The 18,658-nt window shown below is 42.5% G+C and overlaps 1 protein-coding gene across 2 annotated transcripts in view; it reads left to right on the plus strand.

Annotated features, from left to right (window-relative positions):
- LOC126483879 (cytochrome P450 6k1-like) overlaps positions 1-17,514 on the plus strand; it is a 68,867-nt gene extending 51,353 nt beyond the window's left edge. Inside the window, exons 4-7 of one of the 2 annotated variants that reach the window (XM_050107129.1) lie at positions 5,371-5,567; positions 7,565-7,786; positions 8,860-9,111; positions 17,119-17,514. In XM_050107129.1, the coding sequence (XP_049963086.1) occupies positions 5,371-5,567; positions 7,565-7,786; positions 8,860-9,111; positions 17,119-17,288 (841 nt within the window). In that variant the 3' untranslated portion in view covers positions 17,289-17,514. The remainder of the gene's footprint in view (positions 1-5,370; positions 5,568-7,564; positions 7,787-8,859; positions 9,112-17,118) is intronic. The other variant, XM_050107130.1, reaches the window with a different exon arrangement.
- Positions 17,515-18,658: the final 1,144 nt, after the last annotated feature.

Raw genomic sequence — 18,658 nt, forward strand, 5'->3', positions numbered from 1 at the left:
TCGTGATGGCTGGGTGTTGTGTGCTGTCCTTAGGTTAGTTAGGTTTAAGTAGTTCTAAGTTCTAGGGGACTGATGACCACAGATGTTGAGTCCCATAGTGCTCAGAGCCAGTCCTTCGAAAATGTAGTCCATCAACAAAGGAGGTGGCTTACAAAACACTCGTTCGACCTATACTTGAGTATTGTTCATCAGTGTGGGATCCGTACCAGATTGGGTTGACGAAGGAGATAGAGAAGATCCAAAGAAGAGCGGCGCGTTTCGTCACAGGGTTATTTGGTAATCGTGATAGCTTTACGGAGATGTTTAGCAAACTCAAGTGGCAGACTCTGCAAGAGAGGCGCTCTGCATCGCGGTGTATCTTGCTCGCCAGGTTTCGAGAGGGTGCGTTTCTGGACGAGGTATCGAATATATTGCTTCCCCCTACTTATACCTCCCGAGGAGATCACGAATGTAAAATTAGAGAGATTCGAGCGCGCACGGAGGCTTTCAGACAGTCGTTCTTCCCGCGAACCATACGCGACTGGAACAGAAAAGGGAGGTAATGACAGTGGCACGTAAAGTGCCCTCCGCCACACACCGTTGGGTGGCTTGCGGAGTATAAATGTAGATGTAGATGAAGAAGCAGAGCACTGCAGCGCCTGGAATGCTATAACGAGTCTATGGAAATTTGCCAACTGCACAGACTGGCGTTCTGATTATTAGGAACTTCCCTACCAGAGCCCTGAAATCCCGGCAGATTTCTTTGTGATGTGCGCCCATTCGCTGTTCTGGTCAAGCCAATTTGACTCACAGGCAGTACGGTGAGTGCTGGAATTGTCAGGCGTCAGACAGCCGACTCGGGACGAATAAATCCATCCTCATGACACACCATATGTCCGAGATGATACGCAGTTCCACTGTCAGTACAGTTGGAAACTGCCAGTGGCTCTTAGCCAACCGCAAGTTACAGACCACAAGTCTCGCCCACTAGGGAAAGACCTGAAGTATTCAACCAGGGGTGGACCAGAGGATGTAGAAGGCAGAAGAATCACAACAACTTTCCATCGAGCCTCACTACAGGAACCGAATTAGCAAAAACGAAAACACCTCCACATTGTACAAACCAAATGAACTGTCCCCTACTCATTGAATCTCTCCTCTGGACTGTTCTGTTGGCCTGATAGCCAATCCAGACACAGCACTGGGATTTCCACGCATGGGAAGCAAGCCTTTGCTTTGATTATCCTGAGAGGAGCCATCAGCGACTCGAAATCTCTCTTGTCTGAAAAAACAGGATTTTAAACTAGGGAGGTGTCTGCCTAGATGGGACCACAGTCCCTCACTAACCGAGATATCTGATCTTTCCAGGCCAATCATTTCCAGTTTCTGAAAGAACACTGTTAAGTTTCCCAAACACTCATGGACATGAAATATTTTTTTTTTGCCGTTCGGTAAAAGAACCTGGCGACCTCCCGACTTCTGGGGAGTTACGTCTTGCCTCCTCTAAACATGTGCTCCAGCTGGTCGGTCCATATCAATCCAGCTTCTAACATGAGAATGCTCAGAGTTTTATGATCTTCCCACCACTTGCACAAAATGAAATGATAATTAAATAAAGACCCTACGCTGCCGACAGGTGTTGACAAACATCAATGGGGACAGTTTAAAATGTGTGCCCCAACCAAGACTCGAACCCAGAATCTGTGGTGTCACCGCCAGACACCACACTTGCTAGGTGGTAGCTTAAATCGGCCGCGGTCCATTTAGTACATGTCGGACCCGCGTGTCGCCACTGTGTGATCGCAGACCGAGCGCCACCACAAGGCAGGTCTCGAGATACGGGATAGCTCTCGTCCCAGTTGTACGACGACTTTGCTAGCGACTACACTTACGAAGCCTTTCTCTCATTTGCCTAGAGACTGTTAGAATAGCCTTCAGCTAAGTCCATGGCTACGACCTAGCAAGGCGCCATTAGCCTTACATAGTTTGATAGCTATCGTATGAAATGTCTCATCAAGAATGCTGTATTCACATCAAAGAATAAAAGATAAGTATTCGAGGAGCTGCATACTTTTCTTATTAGAATTCACTACTTATCCTGTTCCAGAATTCACGCCCGTCTGCGTTAGATTTCGGCCTCCTCTATCTACAAGGTGTTGGCACATTTACCAACACATCATTTTCGTGCACCGCAGTTTCGCAATTTTGATGCGGCGCACGAAAATGATGTGTTGGTAAATGTGCCAACACCTTGTAGATAGACGGGGCCGAAATGCACGCTATCTAAGGCAGACGGGCGTGAATTCTGGAACAGGATAAGTAGTGAATTCTAATAAGAAAAGTATGCAGCTCCTCGAATACTTATCTTTTATTCTTTGATGTGAATACAGCATTCTTGATGAGACATTTCATACGATAGCTATCAAACTATGTAAGGCTAATGGCGCCTTGCTGGGTCGTAGCCATGGACTTAGCTGAAGGCTATTCTAACAGTCTCTCGGCAAATGAGAGAAAGGCTTCGTAAGTGTAGTCGCTAGCAAAGTCGTCGTACAACTGGGACGAGAGCTATCCCGTATCTCGAGACCTGCCTTGTGGTGGCGCTCGGTCTGCGATCACACAGTGGCGACACGCGGGTCCGACATGTACTAAATGGACCGCGGCCGATTTAAGCTGCCACCTAGCAAGTGTGGTGTCTGGCGGTGACACCACAGAATCTCCTGCTTATATGGCAGATGCTCTATCCATTTGAGCCACCAAGGGCACAGAGGATAGTGCGACTTCAGGGACTTATCCCTTGCACACTCATTCCCAGCTTAATGTCCACATACTGCATTTGTAGTGCCCCTATCCATTACACTCACTACTCATGGCAGACAATTTTATTGAGTCCCGTAAGAGTTCGGGCAATACATGTGCATCCACGTAGAAGAAGAAGGTCAATGGCCGCTTAGCTTTAACTATATGAAGATGGTATCACATCAGCCCACACTCCGCTGCAGAGTGAAAATCTCATTCTGGAAGCATCCCCCAGGCTGTGGCTAAGCCATGTCTCCGCCATATCCTTTCTTCCAGGAGTGCTAGTTCTGCAAGGTTCGCAGGTGAGCTTCTGTGAAGTTTGGAAAGTAGGAGACGAGGTACTGGCGGAAGTAAAGCTGTGAGGAGGGGCCGTCAGTCGTGCTTGGGTAGCTCAGTTGGTAGAGCACTTGCCCCCGAAAGGCAAAGGTCCGGCACACAGTTTTAATCAGCCAGGAAGTTTCATATCAACGCGCATTCCGCTGCTGAGTGAAAATCTCATTATGGTATCTGTTCTTTCGGACATGTCTTTATACATTTGCACAAAAGCTCAGACTGCAGCAGTCTCTCTAAGATGGCTTCCTGCACTCACTTTCCTCCAATGGACTGTCACCTGGCCCAGGTAAAATGTTTGGTGAACTGGTGCCCTCCTGCTCTGACCCTCAGTAGAAAGAGGGGAGTGCCAAGGCACGAAGTCCCTCTGCAGGTTCAATCCATAAAGCCTTGCTTCCCAGAACCACTCACACAGCCAGGTCGCTGGACTCAGCATTCATGACCCGCAATTCATCTTTCCTGCTCGTACAGTCCACAGGTGTACTGCAGGTCCATAGTGCCCTACCTGCGCAATATTTCGGCGATCAGACATGTCGCCATCGTCAGGTGCGCTGACGAATTGAGTTCCTGAGGGCGGGCGGCCGTCTTAAATCCCCTCCACTCGCGAGGCGTTCTCTCCGCGGTCCGCGCCCGCGCGTCATCGGTCGGTGAGACGTTGGCGTCGGCATCTGTGAAGGCGTCGGTGTAATTGCCTCGTCCGACCTAATCGCCCGTTCGTTTCCTTTGCTGAGGGTCTTTTTAATTAGACTCAGTGCCCTGATGAGGTTGTAGCCGCAATCTCAGTTGATGAGTCTGTCCCTGGAACGAATTTCGATAGCCTCCCTAACGACGCTGTCCCAGTGTTTAGATGTCTGTGCCAAGACCCTGGTATGTTGGTAGTCCATTTCGTGATTTTCGCACAAACAGTGCTCTGCGACCACGGTTTGTTGGGGTACCCAAGTCGAGTGTGCCTCTGATGCTCTCGGCAATGATCTTCGATGGTGCGCACTGCCTGTCCAATATAAGTCTTCCCATATTGACACGTAATATGTCGGCCTTCCGCAAACCGAGATCGTCTTTGACACTTCCCAATAATGCTCGCGTTTTCTTTGGTGGGCGAAAGACAGTTCCTACTCGGTGTTTCCTCAATATTCGTCCTATTTTCCCCGATAGAGCGCCAATATACGGCATATAGGCCGTGGCTATAACCGCGATCATCCGACCTCATTAGATATGCTAAAAGGCAACATCCAACAGCTATTTGTTACCTCATCTACTGATATGTGGTGCAGTGTTGTTTGCAACATTATTGCTTGACTACAGGTATTGTTGATGAAGGACAACCAACATGTTTAGCATTTGTTATAGAGAACACTGTCTTTGCTAAATACAAATAGTTACGATAACATTTGCGTTTGAATTGCTTGAAGCGCCATCTGATGGTCATTTTGTCCAGTTTTTGGTGGAATAAAATTCCATATTTTTTCAAGCATCTGTGTCAGCTTTTACCTCCCTATCTACATTATTCTGTGAAGTACTCACCTGTACAGTAATTTTCTGTTGCAATTCCAAACTCAGACACGGAGTATTCACTGTGGAGAAAAGACCTATTATGGTAATATCAGGTGTCCATCGTCAAACCTTACGTAATTTAACTTTTTGAGAAACTAGGCTTCATAATAACAGCATCACGGTGCACATACTCTTATTTTGGAGAACAATTTACAGTTTGAAAATAACAGAAGCATCCGTAGACATAACACTAGGATCAAAACTGGCTTCTATCCACAGTGTAGCCGTATTCTTGCACAGAGAGGAAGAAAGCATGCAATTATAAACATATTTTACCACCTCCCTGATGAATATAAGATGCTGACACGCAGTGGAAGATTTTGAAAAATAAACTAAAATACTTTCTGCTTAACAAGTTATTCTCTTCCATAGATGAATTTTTAAATAGATGATATATTTTGAGTTGCTTATATTAAATTTTATTGTGTAGTAAGATTAAAGTAAAAGTACAATTATGCAAATGGTCAGGCTGTAGCCATACATTCACTGAGAAAATGTGTGTTATTTGTAGCGTTATTGACATGTTCCGTGAGTTTTCCTGTGGAATATATATACAACAAAATAAAACTAAAATTTCGTCACCTTCCCTATAATTGTTTCCACTTCCTTGTTGCTGAAAGTCTTGTGAATAAAATACCCATTTTGCACAATGCCTAAACTGTTCTGTTCCTCGTTATTTTGTGTTATTAATTACTAAGTTTCATTTTGTTGCAGAGTCAGAGATAAAAGAGCTGCTGCTGTCTGTAAATATTTTCGTGACATGGTGGCGCACACAGTTGCTTATAGGGAGAAAAATAACATTACTAGGAAAGATTTCATGGATCTTCTGATACAACTCAAGAACAGAGGATACCTCGACGGTGAAAAGATTGAGAATGGAGACAGTACTAGCAAAGAAGTTTCGCAAATGGGTATGTGTCTTGTCTTTTGTAAGAAGCACTGCATATTATTTCTTCCTGGCCGATGTCTGGCAGGTATAGGGTGTAAAACTTGAACACTATTCGTTGTAAGATAGATAATAACAGCAAACTTCAGATTCAGTAAACAACTGTATCCATATCCGCTTACAGCCTGTAAAGGAATTATGAAGTCTGTGGAAGATGATAATCAGTATTATAAGTCTGGTACTAAATATGCTTCCAAATAAATTCTTTGGAGGACGTGGGGTTAATTTAATTTTTATTTTCTACTGCCACGAACTACGATAGATTGCTTGTTTAAACATATCTAAATTGCTGGGTAACTTCAACCCTTAAAGCTCTGTAACTTTTTTTCTGCCAGACGATAGCTATCCTTTTTCCATTTTTAACTTATTCAAAGAGATGTACAAAGTATTTATCATGTTTGTGCATAAGTTAGTAGCGTTTCTCCATAAGTTTAATAAACACAACAGATGCATATAGCAGAGCCTTTAGTCATCAGTAGTATCTGCTCCTTCACTTTTTACAACAGACCTCCAACAATGTGGTAACTTTTTCGATTCTGCGACTGTAGAAATCACGTAGTTTTGAGGCGAAAAACTCCATGTGAATGTTCAGAGCTCATTTTCGTACGGAAAGGAAGTTCCTTGAAGGTCGTTCGGTAGAGATGTGAAAACATGAGGCGCAAGATCAGATAAATAAGATGTGTGCTAACTGCCCAGCTCAACTGCTGTAAGTATTGTGTCAGCTAGCAGAGTGCGGGAGGGCGTTATCATGGAGTAGCATCACTTCAAACAATCTTCTGATCGTCGTTGTCGGACTGCGTCTGCAAGACGTCTCACATGTCGAAAATAAATGTTAGCAGTGATGGTTACGCCTCGGGGGAAGTAATTCGTAATACAACACAGCGTTGCTGTTCCACCAGACGCATAACGTTATCTTTTGTGGACGCACACAGGTCTTTGTACGGCGAGCTGCTGCTTTTTTTTATCTCAACCATTCCTTTATTTTCCTATTGTTAGCGTAAACACACCATTTCTCGTCACCAGTAACGGAATGGTTGGCGCTGTTCACGAGCCAATTTATGGTGAGCAAGCAGAGATGTACACATGACCAGCCACTGATTTTTCATGATTTTGGCTTAGAGAATGCAGCACCCGTACATCCAATTTTTCAACCTTCCCAATGCATATAAATGTCGTGTCATGGTGGAATAATCATAGTTCATTATATTTGCCAGTTCCGAAGTACACTGATATGGAATCATTATTGATTAATGCGTTAAAACGAACTTCATCAATCCCCGAAGGCCTTCCTCAAAATGGAAAGTCACTAATGTCAAAACGATCCTCGTTAAAACAAGAAAACCATTATCTTGCCGTGATCTGTCCAACGGAATTATCCTCATGCACGGCGCAAATGTTTATGGCTGTCTCTGCTGCCGTCACCACTCTGCTGAACTCAAACAGAAAAATATGTCGAAAATATTCCGATTTATCCACTAGGTACTCCATTTGCTAGTGTCCATGGCTCCACTGAGTATCTCCTGATGACAACATGTAAACTCAAATAGCAACAGTTCAAATGGTTCAAATGGGTCTGAGCAGTACGGGACTTAACCTCTGAGGTCATCAGTCCCCTAGAACTTAGAACTACTTAAGTCTTAAACCTAACTAACCTAAGGACATCACACACAATCATGCCCGAGACAGGATTCGAACCTGCGACCGTAGCGATCGCGCGGTTCCAGACAGTAGCGCCTAGAACCGCTCGGCCACACCGGCCGCCATAGCAAGAGTGAACTACAAATAAATGATAATCGATTAATAAGCCATAGCAACCGGAATACCAGCAGGCATAACATAAACGCCACGAACTTATACATCAGCAAAATATATCCCATAATCTAGCAGTCATTCATCTGATGCTGTCCTTTTGCACACTTGAGTAAATGCGCATTGACTCATCACATCATTTTATCCCTACAGAGTTCACAATGGACGACGTAGCGGCTCAGGCGTTTATCTTCTTTGGAGCGGGTTTCGAGACATCTTCATCAACTATGAGCTTTGCTCTCCACGAATTGGCGTTCAACCTACACATTCAAACGAAGTTGCAAGAGGAAATAGATTCAATCCTTAAGGAGAACGGCGGAGAGATTTCATATGAAGCGCTTTCCAAAATGTCTTACCTTGACAAAGTAGTATCTGGTAAGTAAATTCATCTCTGAAAACAAATCAGTATTTGTAAATATTTTTCATTTTATTGTTTACCATAAACCATATTACTGATTTTCCACCACGCTGTGTTCTTTTGTAGTAAAACATTGGTTGAATTAAATTTGTTCTTCTGTGGTTAGCTAAAAGTTTGCTACTGAATATAATAGAAGTTCTGAATTATAGTGCGTAGTTCTCATTTTGGTTTATGAAAGTGGGCTTCACACAGGAGTAAGTGTTGCGGTACGTGTTGTGAATCTAGGAACCACTGCTTTAATAGTGCTGTACTTAATCAGCCATTTTTTGAACATTAAGTTCCGTATAGATATTCTCACTTCTAATTTGATCTCATACAAACTCTGGGTTGGTCTGTAGCAAAAATTTCTGCTGTTTGTATGCTCCTCTTACTTTTTTTGTCTTAATGTCACTGCCTTTTCATAAAACAAAGCAGATTTAGATATGGTATTCTGCTTTTTGTTTTTAAGATAGTTCCCTATACGTATTCCACAGTGACCACTAATGCATTCGTCTTATTATACTTCTCGATATTAAATTCGACGTCAGCTCTGTAGACATACTGCAGTCCAAACATCTGATGAAGTTACGTGTTGTATTATTTCCTCTGTTTTAGCCATCTGTAAATATTTTCCGTCTGTAGCAACTGTTTTCGGTTTACTGATCTAATTTCCATATTACACATGCCTGGTATTTTATTCAAGTTTGTAAGTTGTCTTTAATGCATACTATCATCCACGAACAAGACTGACGAAATTTTGTTGTTAAATGGTTCAAATGGCTCTGAGCACTATGGGACTTAACATATGTGGTTATTCCCCAAGTATATTTCTTCTGGCTTCATCTCTTGACATTCTTGTACGACTTCATTTTGTCGAAGTCAAATAATAAATGTGACAGACCACAATCTTACCTTAAAGAGTTGATAACTGCTACAAATTTCTTAATGCCCTAAAATACACTGTCTGTTTTATCATATGGGATCTAATGGCACTGATTAATTTTTTTTTTTCAGTGAGCTATGTAATAGCATTGGTCTTACAACATTCCAGAGACCCTGAGGAAGTATCCACCAGTGCCTCTCTTGAACCGGGAGCCCAACAAGGAGTACAAGATTCCAGATAGCGACGTCGTGCTGGAGAAAGGAACCCCGCTCTCCATCTCGGTGCTGGGTCTCCATCGTGATCCCAAGTGCTACCCGGACCCTGAACACTTCGACCCTGAGAGGTTCTCCGAACAACAGAAGGCCCAGAGACAGCCTTACGTCTACCTACCATTCGGAGACGGACCACGCAACTGTATAGGTCGGTATCTACCTGACTTTAAAGAAATAGCTGTATTAGTTTTCGACGGCACCATACTTCGTAATCCGCTCTCTGTTATGCACTCTCTGTACTTTGAAGTTTCGTGAAACCAGAATCTTTTCTTAAATTCATGTTGATGTAGACATTTGCTAGACCTATTGGAACTTTTATAAAAGATGAGTAGGCAATAATTACTAATTTCTCATATGAAGCATCTGTATTGGTCTCTTTGAATCCATCCACATAGGATTAAGATAACTGGTAAACAAATAAAACGTTAGTCCGCAGCTCGTGGTCGTGCGGTAGCGTTCTGGCTGCCCGCGCCCGGGTTCCTGGGTTCGATTCCCGGTGGGGTCAGGGATTTTCTCTGCCTCGTGATGACTGGGTGTTGTGTGATGTCCTTAGGTTAGTTAGGTTTAAGTAGTTCTAAGTTCTAGGGGACTGATGACCATAGCTGTTAAGTCCCATAGTGCTCAGAGCCATTTGAACCATTTTTGAAATAAAACGTTAAGTTCACAATACAGGGTTATTACAAATGATTGAAGCGATTTCACAGCTCTACAATAACTTTATTATTTGAGATATTTTCACAATGCTTTGCTCACACATACAAAAACTCAAAAAGTTTTTTTAGGCGTTCACAAATGTTCTATATGTGCCCGTTTAGTGATTCGGCAGACATCAAGCCGATAATCAAGTTCCTCCCACACTCGGCGCAGCATGTCCCCATCAATGAGTTCGAAAGCATCGTTGATCCGAGCTCGCAGTTCTGGCACGTTTCTTGGTAGAGGTGGTTTAAACACTGAATCTTTCACATAACCCCACAGAAAGAAATCGCATGGGGTTAAGTCGGGAGAGCGTGGAGGCCATGACATGAATTGCTGATCGTGATCTCCACCATGACCGATCCATCGGTTTTCCAATCTCCTGTTTAAGAAATGCCGAACATCGTGATGGATGTGCAGTGGAGCACCATCCTGTTGAAAGATGAAGTCGGCGCTGTCGGTCTCCAGTTGTGGCATGAGCCAATTTTCCAGCATGTCCAGATACACGTGTCCTGTAACGTTTTTTTCGCAGAAGAAAAAGGGGCCATAAACTTTAAACCGTGAGATTGCACAAAACACGTTAACTTTTGGTGAATTGCGAATTTGCTGCACGAATGCGTGAGGATTCTCTACCGCCCAGATTCGCACATTGTGTCTGTTCACTTCACCATTAAGAAACAAATGTTGCTTCATCACTGAAAACAAGTTTCGCACTGAACGCATCCTCTTCCATGAGCTGTTGCAACCGCGCCGAAAATTCAAAGCGTTTGATTTTGTCATCGGGTGTCAGGGCTTGTAGCAATTGTAAACGGTAAGGCTTCTGCTTTAGCCTTTTCCGTAAGATTTTCCAAACCGTCGGCTGTGGTACGTTTAGCTTCCTGCTTGCTTTATTCGTCGACTTCCGCGGGCTACGCGTGAAACTTGCCCGCACGCGTTCAACCGTTTCTTCGCTCACTGCAGGCCGACCCGTTGATTTCCCCTTACAGAGGCATCCAGAAGCTTTAAACTGCGCATACCATCGCCGAATGGAGTTAGCAGTTGGTGGATCTTTGTTTAACTTCGTCCTGAAGTGTCGTTGCACTGTTATGACTGACTGATGTGAGTGCATTTCTCGGCTCCTGTCGTCATTTTGTCTCACTGCGCTCTCGAGCGCTCTGGCGGCAGAAACCTGAAGTGCGGCTTCAGCCGAACAAAAGTTTATGAGTTTTTCTACGTATCTGTAGTGTGTCGTGACCATATGTCAATGAATGGAGCTACAGTGAATTTATGAAATCGCTTCAATAATTTGTAATAGCCCTGTATATGCAATGTGATATACATTACGGCATTCATTTTATTTGCTGCCCTTCTCCATAGAGTAATAGAATTTTTAATACTTGTAATGTCTTCTACTACCTTTTTGAACGAAAAAAGTGATTATTTCATAGCATTAGTTGTTAAAGATAAAGAAATTGACAACAGTCACTAAGTGTTGTTCTTTTTGGAACATGGGGTGTTTGCCTGGAATCCACTCAGACTGCAAGAAGAGGCTACTGTAGTTGAACTTAGAAGCACTTTACTAGTACCAGTGGTAGTGATCGTGTGTAACCTTATGGGTATCATAAAATTGGTCAGGTGCAAGTAGCTCTGAAGGTCGCATACGAACGTAATCATCCGTATCGGCGGTTGATCCACCCTGGCAATCGGGAATCTCAACAGTTTTGCCTGTTACGACATTCATACTGGCAAGATATTGGTCCTGGGAATTCCAAGACTTCCGAGAAAGTTTTAATTTTATGTGTGAATTCTAATAACAAACGACAAAAGAATTACATATTTGTCTGATGTAAGTACAAATGACAATGTACTAATTTTTCTCTTTACTTATACTGTGAAACCTTGCCTCTCGCCAAATTTCATTATTCTAGGTGAACGGGAACTACTAAACAGGTTTTACTGAAGGAATTTGCATATGTCAAAATATGCGAAATAAATAGGGCATATTTTAACTTCAGTCTTTTGAAACCGACAAGGTACCTTAGATCTTAGTAGGAGACATAAATTTCAACCTGATACATGAACCACTTTCTGAGAAAAAGAGTTTCTTAAAGTCGGACAGATGGACGAGAAATGGATCCTGCAATTGTCCTGTTTTTACCGACCCAGGTATGGAAGTCTATAATGTGGGACTGGGTAATACGCAGATAGAAATAGCATGTTAATAGTAAACGTTGACCAAAGACGTACAAACGTACTTTTAAGAATAATACCTTTAATTGTTGTAATGTATGATGAGCAAATGCGCAAGTGTCCCTGTTTTATATATAGGGCTGAATGTAGGGCTGTAATTTGGGACCCAGATTATTATCATTAAATGAAGTACTCTTGAAATAAAAGATCACTTCTTACATGGAACAGCCCAGTACAGAGCTATCGAACCCTAACATCTTGTCTCTTGAAGAATGAAGGCAATAAAAAAGTGCGTAAAATGTTTGCTCGCGCTGAAACACTCACGATCGTAACCGTCCGAAATACGAGCGGCGTTCAGAAAGTAAGCTCCGATCGGTCGCGAAATGGAAACGACTATGAAAATCCGATAAAGCTTTGCACAGATGTGTTGGGTAGTGTCTCTAGTATAACCCCAGTTAGCATCACATCGCTCTTCTCATTTCTGAGCTCGCAGTGAGTGCGTAAAGATGTCTAGAAAATAGTGTCTGCCGCCAAGTACGAGGGCCTGGTGAGAAATTTCGCCTGAAGCTATGCAGCTAACATTACATAACTGTCGTGCTGTTTCGTCTTCACGACAATTCTCAGCCGCATTCTGGAGGGGCAATGAAGATGCTCCTGCATCGTTTTCAAATGGAAATGTTAGATTACCCACAATACAGTCCGCAATTGTCTCCCCCTGAGTTTCATCTCAGGTCACATGAACCGCTGTCTTTGAAGACAACATTTTGACACAGACAACGAGGTGTAGGCCAGCGTGGAGAATTGGCGGAAAGCACTGGCGGCTGCCTTCTATGATAAGGCTATTGAAAAGTTGGTACAACTCTATGACAAAAGTCTAAGTCAGAACGGCGACTACTTAGAGAAGTAGCTGAAAGGTGTAGCTAATTGTTACAAGTAAAACATTTCTGATGTTCACTGTGGTTTCAATTTGGCAATCAATCGGAGCTTACTTTCTGAACAGGCCTCGTACGTTAGTGCGCCACGCTCTTTTTGTTGCGTGGAAAGAGTTGCAATTTATTCGGCTGTGTCTGAATTCCGCAAGTTAGGTGAGAAGCACAGCACACACAAAGTCTCAGCGGTGGCTGGCTGAGCCCTACACTAAAGAGCCCTACCATAAAGTGGGTCGCCGGCCAAAGTGGCCGTGCGGTTCTAGGCGCTGCAGTCTGGAACCGCGAGACCGCTACGGTCGCAGGTTTGAATCCTGCCTCGGACATGGATGTGTGTGATGTCCTTAGGTTAGTTAGGTTTAACTAATTCTAAGTTCTAGGGGACTAATGACCTCAGAAGTTGAGTCCCATAGTGCTCAGAGCCTAAAGTGGGTCCACCTGTTTGTAGCTGCTGGTTGGCCCACACCAGAGACTCTGCCGCCTGCCTTCCTAGATCCTCAAGTTGCGCTCGTGTGGGTGGCACGTGCAGCAACTTTGAAAGAAACGATAGGCCTTAGATGATGCTGGTTGGCGAGAAAAGAAGTAAAAGACGGATCTGGTAAAATGAGACTATGTTGCTGAGGCCCTGGCTTACATTGGTATGACATTCAAATCGAAGATAGAAGTCAGGAAGCCCTGACGGAAGCTACTAATTCCGAATCATCGCCTTACCAACGGAGTCTACGAACTAGCGACGGCAGAGGGAGATGATTCGGCGGGTGAGCATTAAGACACATCTTCTGTCGTGCTTGTACAAAATACACTGCCACCCAGGGCTTTATGCATCAAGCGCCAGGATCTTTAAGATATTGTGAAACACCATTAACTATAACATACTCGACAGTATTACGTTTACGCACTCAGTCGCTATCATAACACCATCCGCAACGTACACAGCAAGATTGTGAGCAAGGCCCTACTTATCAGTGCCATTCAAACTAAGCTTTCTTCTTCTGATCTATCCACGTCTAAGTCTGTAGTTACTGTCATCATTCAGAATAAAACGTTCATCCATCAAACATCCATGGCATCGCACATGATTTTATTTTGCAAGATCAGATGAACTACCCACAAAGCTTGTTGCGACTCAGGTTGAGCGGCCTCCAGCTACATGGTAGCAAACCCCCCTCTGCTTCTAACAAGGGAACGCTACTCCTATTTGTAAATTCTCCCCCACCCCCTCCCATGACGTCAAACACCGACTCTTCGTAACATCTGTAATTAGACACTTTTATTAGCACCAACAGTCAGTCCTGCTGACAGTCATGCAGAGCAAGTCTTGCGAGGAATTTAGAATGTACCTTTCTCAACCAAAGCGAAGTTTTACTGTCTGATTTTTTTCCACCCTGCAGGGACAGGGAGGAGTCCATTCTGCTGTTTCCATGGTGTGTCTCTCCCCTCAAACTGCTGCTTACTTTTCAGTTTAGATGGAAGTATTCCTACGCAAACCCTCCACAATGTTCGCGAGGCCTCCCTCTTCACTCTCTGGGACACGGCTTTCTCCAACCGTTAGTGGACTCCCTTTTCCCGCGACCTTAAATAACAATGGCTAAACATGGCTTCACAAACCTCAACGAATTCTGCTGTTCTGCTCGATTAAAAATTACGTTACACTCAAACCAAATGTTGGATTTAGATGTGGGCTGCATCAATAAATTGCAAAATTCCAGCTGCATGATTTACGACTGTTTGTACAATAAGTTATGCTTTTCTTCAACTTCAAGTTTTACACAAGATTATTTTTTCATATCAACGCGGACATGGAAATGACATGTCACTGTAACCTCACAAGGATGTGTAGGATATTGTTCTGAGTGTCATACACGAAAACGTCTGTTAAAATTATTTGAAGTCGTGACTTGATATAATGGTAGGATAAAACCGCAAACGTTTAAATTTATCAACATAATTCCCATAGTCAAGTTATTGAAAGTCTGCACAGTGACACTCTCTAAAGAGGCTCCAAAACGCATGCCATATTTTTATCACAATTTTCTTACATATCCGAAAATATTCGATGTCCACAGTTTTGTCATCTTATGCAGATAAGAGAATTGAGTGACGTTGACTGGGCTCAGCTGCATAGCCAAGTAAATCCCCGATCCTTTTTTTTATTACTCTTCATTCCCTGTCCTTAAAGGTAAATCGGGTTGTTTCGGTAATAATCCATGAAGAATGAGAGACTATGCAACAAATCCCAGATGAGTTGACAGTGGGGCACAGGGAATCCCAGTCCCAGTGGGAATCATTTGAGAGGGGATTCCCCATTCTGGCATTTGCCTCAGAACCAAGGAAAACCTTCAGGAAACATTGGTCGGAATGAGGTGTGGGAGATATTTTTAATTTAATGTACCTTCCAGAAAAAAATGTCAAGATTAGAGTGTTTGAGTGTGTATTTGCTCATGTGTATACCGAGTAAAGTCGGTGACTTGCTTTACTTTTAAATTGCATGACAAATTTCCTGCGTCTTATACATACAACAGGAGTGAACTTCGTACAGAATGATTGTTGATTTTCACTGCATTCTCGTAATGAAAAATCAAACCTCTCCTTGCCGCCCCATTTGTGCAGCTACCGACTCCCTCAATTCTTCCTAAAAAGACATATCTCTTTCATTTGCTTCAGTGTAAAGCGCATCTTCCTATCTATTAAAATTTGCCCGTAGGAATCTTGAAAACTAACACAATTTTGCTACCAATACTTCTGTGAGATTCTTCAAAAATTCCTACAGCCGGCGTCATAAGTCTGATGGACCTCAAACTTGGCACGCCTAAACTGTTTAAACTGTCTTATACAATCCAATCAGTAATTTTGACCACCAATCAAAAGTGCTACTAGATAATCTACACTGATAGACCAGAAATGGGAAGAATCACGAATAACTCAAAAACTGCTTCTCCGATTACCAGATGGCGTTAATCCCAGGTATATAATGCGCTAACTCACCACTCACGTCAGATATGGTGTTGGCAGCTTTAATCCATAGCGCAACTCAGTTTCAATCAAACATGATAAAATGCTAAATACTCGCAAAATATTGGTCACAAGAGAATGGGGTATTTAGACACCGTGAATACATATCTCTAGCCAAAATAATAGGTTATGATAGAAAAGCAAATCCATGACATTTGATGACATTGTATTACTCATTTGTGGTTCAACTTCATTATCTAGATGGGTAGGTCCATGGTTGCATTCGGCTTCTTTTGTCATGTGCCTAAATAGTAGATGAAGTGTTTACCTTGGCGTTAAATAGTTAGTTGTAACTTCCAAAGAAAATCAAACCCTAGCATTGAGGTAGTATTACAATTTCAATCGGTGTCATTAATATTCTGACAGCTACACACATTTCTTGTGAGCTACTCATCATGTCTCCACCTTAACTATCCACACACAGCTCCCCTTCAGCCGAGGCAGCTTATTTTAACCGGTAGCTGATGATATCACTGTTCAAAGGTCAGACGATATACACTTCAGGATGATATAACTTATCACTAATTCTGTCCTTCAGTGATCGACAACAACAATACAAAAGGGAATCCCTGACAGAGGTCTGGTCTGCAAGTATGGAAACGGTATTGATAAGGTATTTATTGTACCTTCTCATACGAGGTGCTACAAACATAGAAAATAAAATTTGCCCTAATAGTGTCAAAATAAAAGTGAATCTTCATGCGAGTCAAACAACAGCATGTGATTCAGAAAATATGAATGGGGAGTCTCATTTTATCGAAGCAACATGTATGCAAAGCAGCCGAATTGGTGTTTATATTTTGATGTTTAGATTGTTACATATTAAATAAAGTATCAATTTGTGTGGGGAAACTACTTGTTAGAACCGAGGCATTTTTACCTTCTATGTCAATATAGTTCAATTATTTGAACAGCTTGTCTCTAAAAATTAAGTGCTACAGTGTTTGCAGATGATGTTAAGCGGGGTAAGTTGTCCCTCACAAAATGTATACCACTCCGAATAACAGGCGGTTCTGACTATCAATAAATGTAAATAACAACAGGCATAATGTCTACACAGGAAAACACAAGTGAAAACCTGAAAAGCTTGTTGTTGTCATTGTGATCTCCACTCCAAAGACTGATCTGATGCATCTCTTAACGCTAAGTCATCTAATGCTGGTCGGTTCATCTCTGCATAACTACAAAACTGTACATACATCTGAAACTGCTTAGCATAATCAAGTATTAATCTCCCTGCCCAACAGCTCTTATTCTTCTCAGCTGTGAATTTGTGTTGATAATGATCTGTGGTAACCAGTGCCACTAAAGTACCGCCAGTCAGCTTTAATCGAATTTCTCTGATCATGTTGCAGGTATGAGACTTGGACTGCTGCAGGTCAAGGTTGGGCTGGTGTGTCTGCTGTCCAAGTACAATGTGCGGCCCACAGAGAAGACGCGAGAAACCTTGGAGTACAACGCCAGGACTGTAATACTTCTACCTAATGGCGGCATTCAACTTCGACTGGAGAAGAGGTGCAGTTGATGGGGACACTGACACAAAGACGGATTTACTGAAGTCGGGTGTGGCCCTGAAACGACGCAAGGGGGACGCTTAAAGAGCACGTAATTTCACTGTGTTATGCAAGATTCTCAGAAATATTTTCCTCACACCAGGCGTTATAATGGTTTAAAAAGTGTTCAGAGATTTTCATGTGTTCACCTGCTCTTCGTGACAGAACTGATTTCGGTCAAAGCTATTATAATAATACTTAACATCGTTTCTCGTTTTTTCATCATCCATTTGAAAGACTTGTAGCATTTTTATACATGTTGCATCAATCTATTTTGTAAATAAAAATCATTTTAACGCAAATTGACTGACTTTTGACAGGAAGAGAAGACGTTGCCTTCTGTTTATTCCTTGACACAGACTCGAGTACAGGTTTGTAAATGTTTCACAGTTCATCCTGTACAAAACTGAGTGCTTACTCCTCTCTTCAGATGATTTACAATTTATAACGTAGATGTACCTAATTTTGAGTAACAGCTAACAGCTACACATGAAATGACAATTTCGATTTACTTGATTATACTAAGTAATGAAGATCAAAACTTATGTCACTAAGCAAATAAAAAGGAAAAGAATGGATGAGAGAAAAATGAAACAACTAGTCGTAACATGTCTAAGAATTTGGGTGACAATCTTGAGACTATGGTGCATGTACACTGAGGGAGAGCAATTTTTATTTTTAAAACTGAGAAAATGGGTAATTTCTCTGAAGTAGTGGATGCTTATTTCATAGTCTAGTGCATCCAACAGAAAACTGCTTGTGGTATAAGAAGGAAATGAAGGCAACTTAGAAAGTAATAGCTGAGTGCCTCGTGGGTCTTTGATGTGTGAAAGAATAGTCTGGGGAGCTGACGGTCGAACAAAGTGTGTAGTAATCGCTCCCCAGGACTGTACAGGAGCAGAGTAGGCCCCTTCAGGCAGGGATAATGTCATCATACATTGATCCGTAAATACTCTTCCTTGAACAGTAGTGTAGGACGAAATCAGAGGTGCCAGAAGTTGTAAGCTAATCACTGCCAATCATATAGAGCATTCGTTATATTCCCGCTGTGAGCCACTTCTCCCTTAACCTCTAAAACACAGTTTCATCACCAGTACGTCACCTTCTGAATTAAAGTCACAGTATTAGATTCTTTTGAACAATAAAAAGCTTTAGCCGAGTCTGAATAACTGTGCCATATACTTCTCTAAGCATCAGCTCCTCTCTCTGGAAACGAATCTGTTCATCCAGTCTAGCCACAACTACTTCACACTCAAATGGTCGTACCGAAACAGACCCATAGTTTTTCAGAGTCATCAAATGAATGAAGGTGAAGGAAGATGTGAACGTTACTATTATTTGG

This window comes from Schistocerca serialis, chromosome 6 (assembly GCF_023864345.2).
Source record: "Schistocerca serialis cubense isolate TAMUIC-IGC-003099 chromosome 6, iqSchSeri2.2, whole genome shotgun sequence".
NCBI lineage: Eukaryota > Metazoa > Arthropoda > Insecta > Orthoptera > Acrididae > Schistocerca > Schistocerca serialis.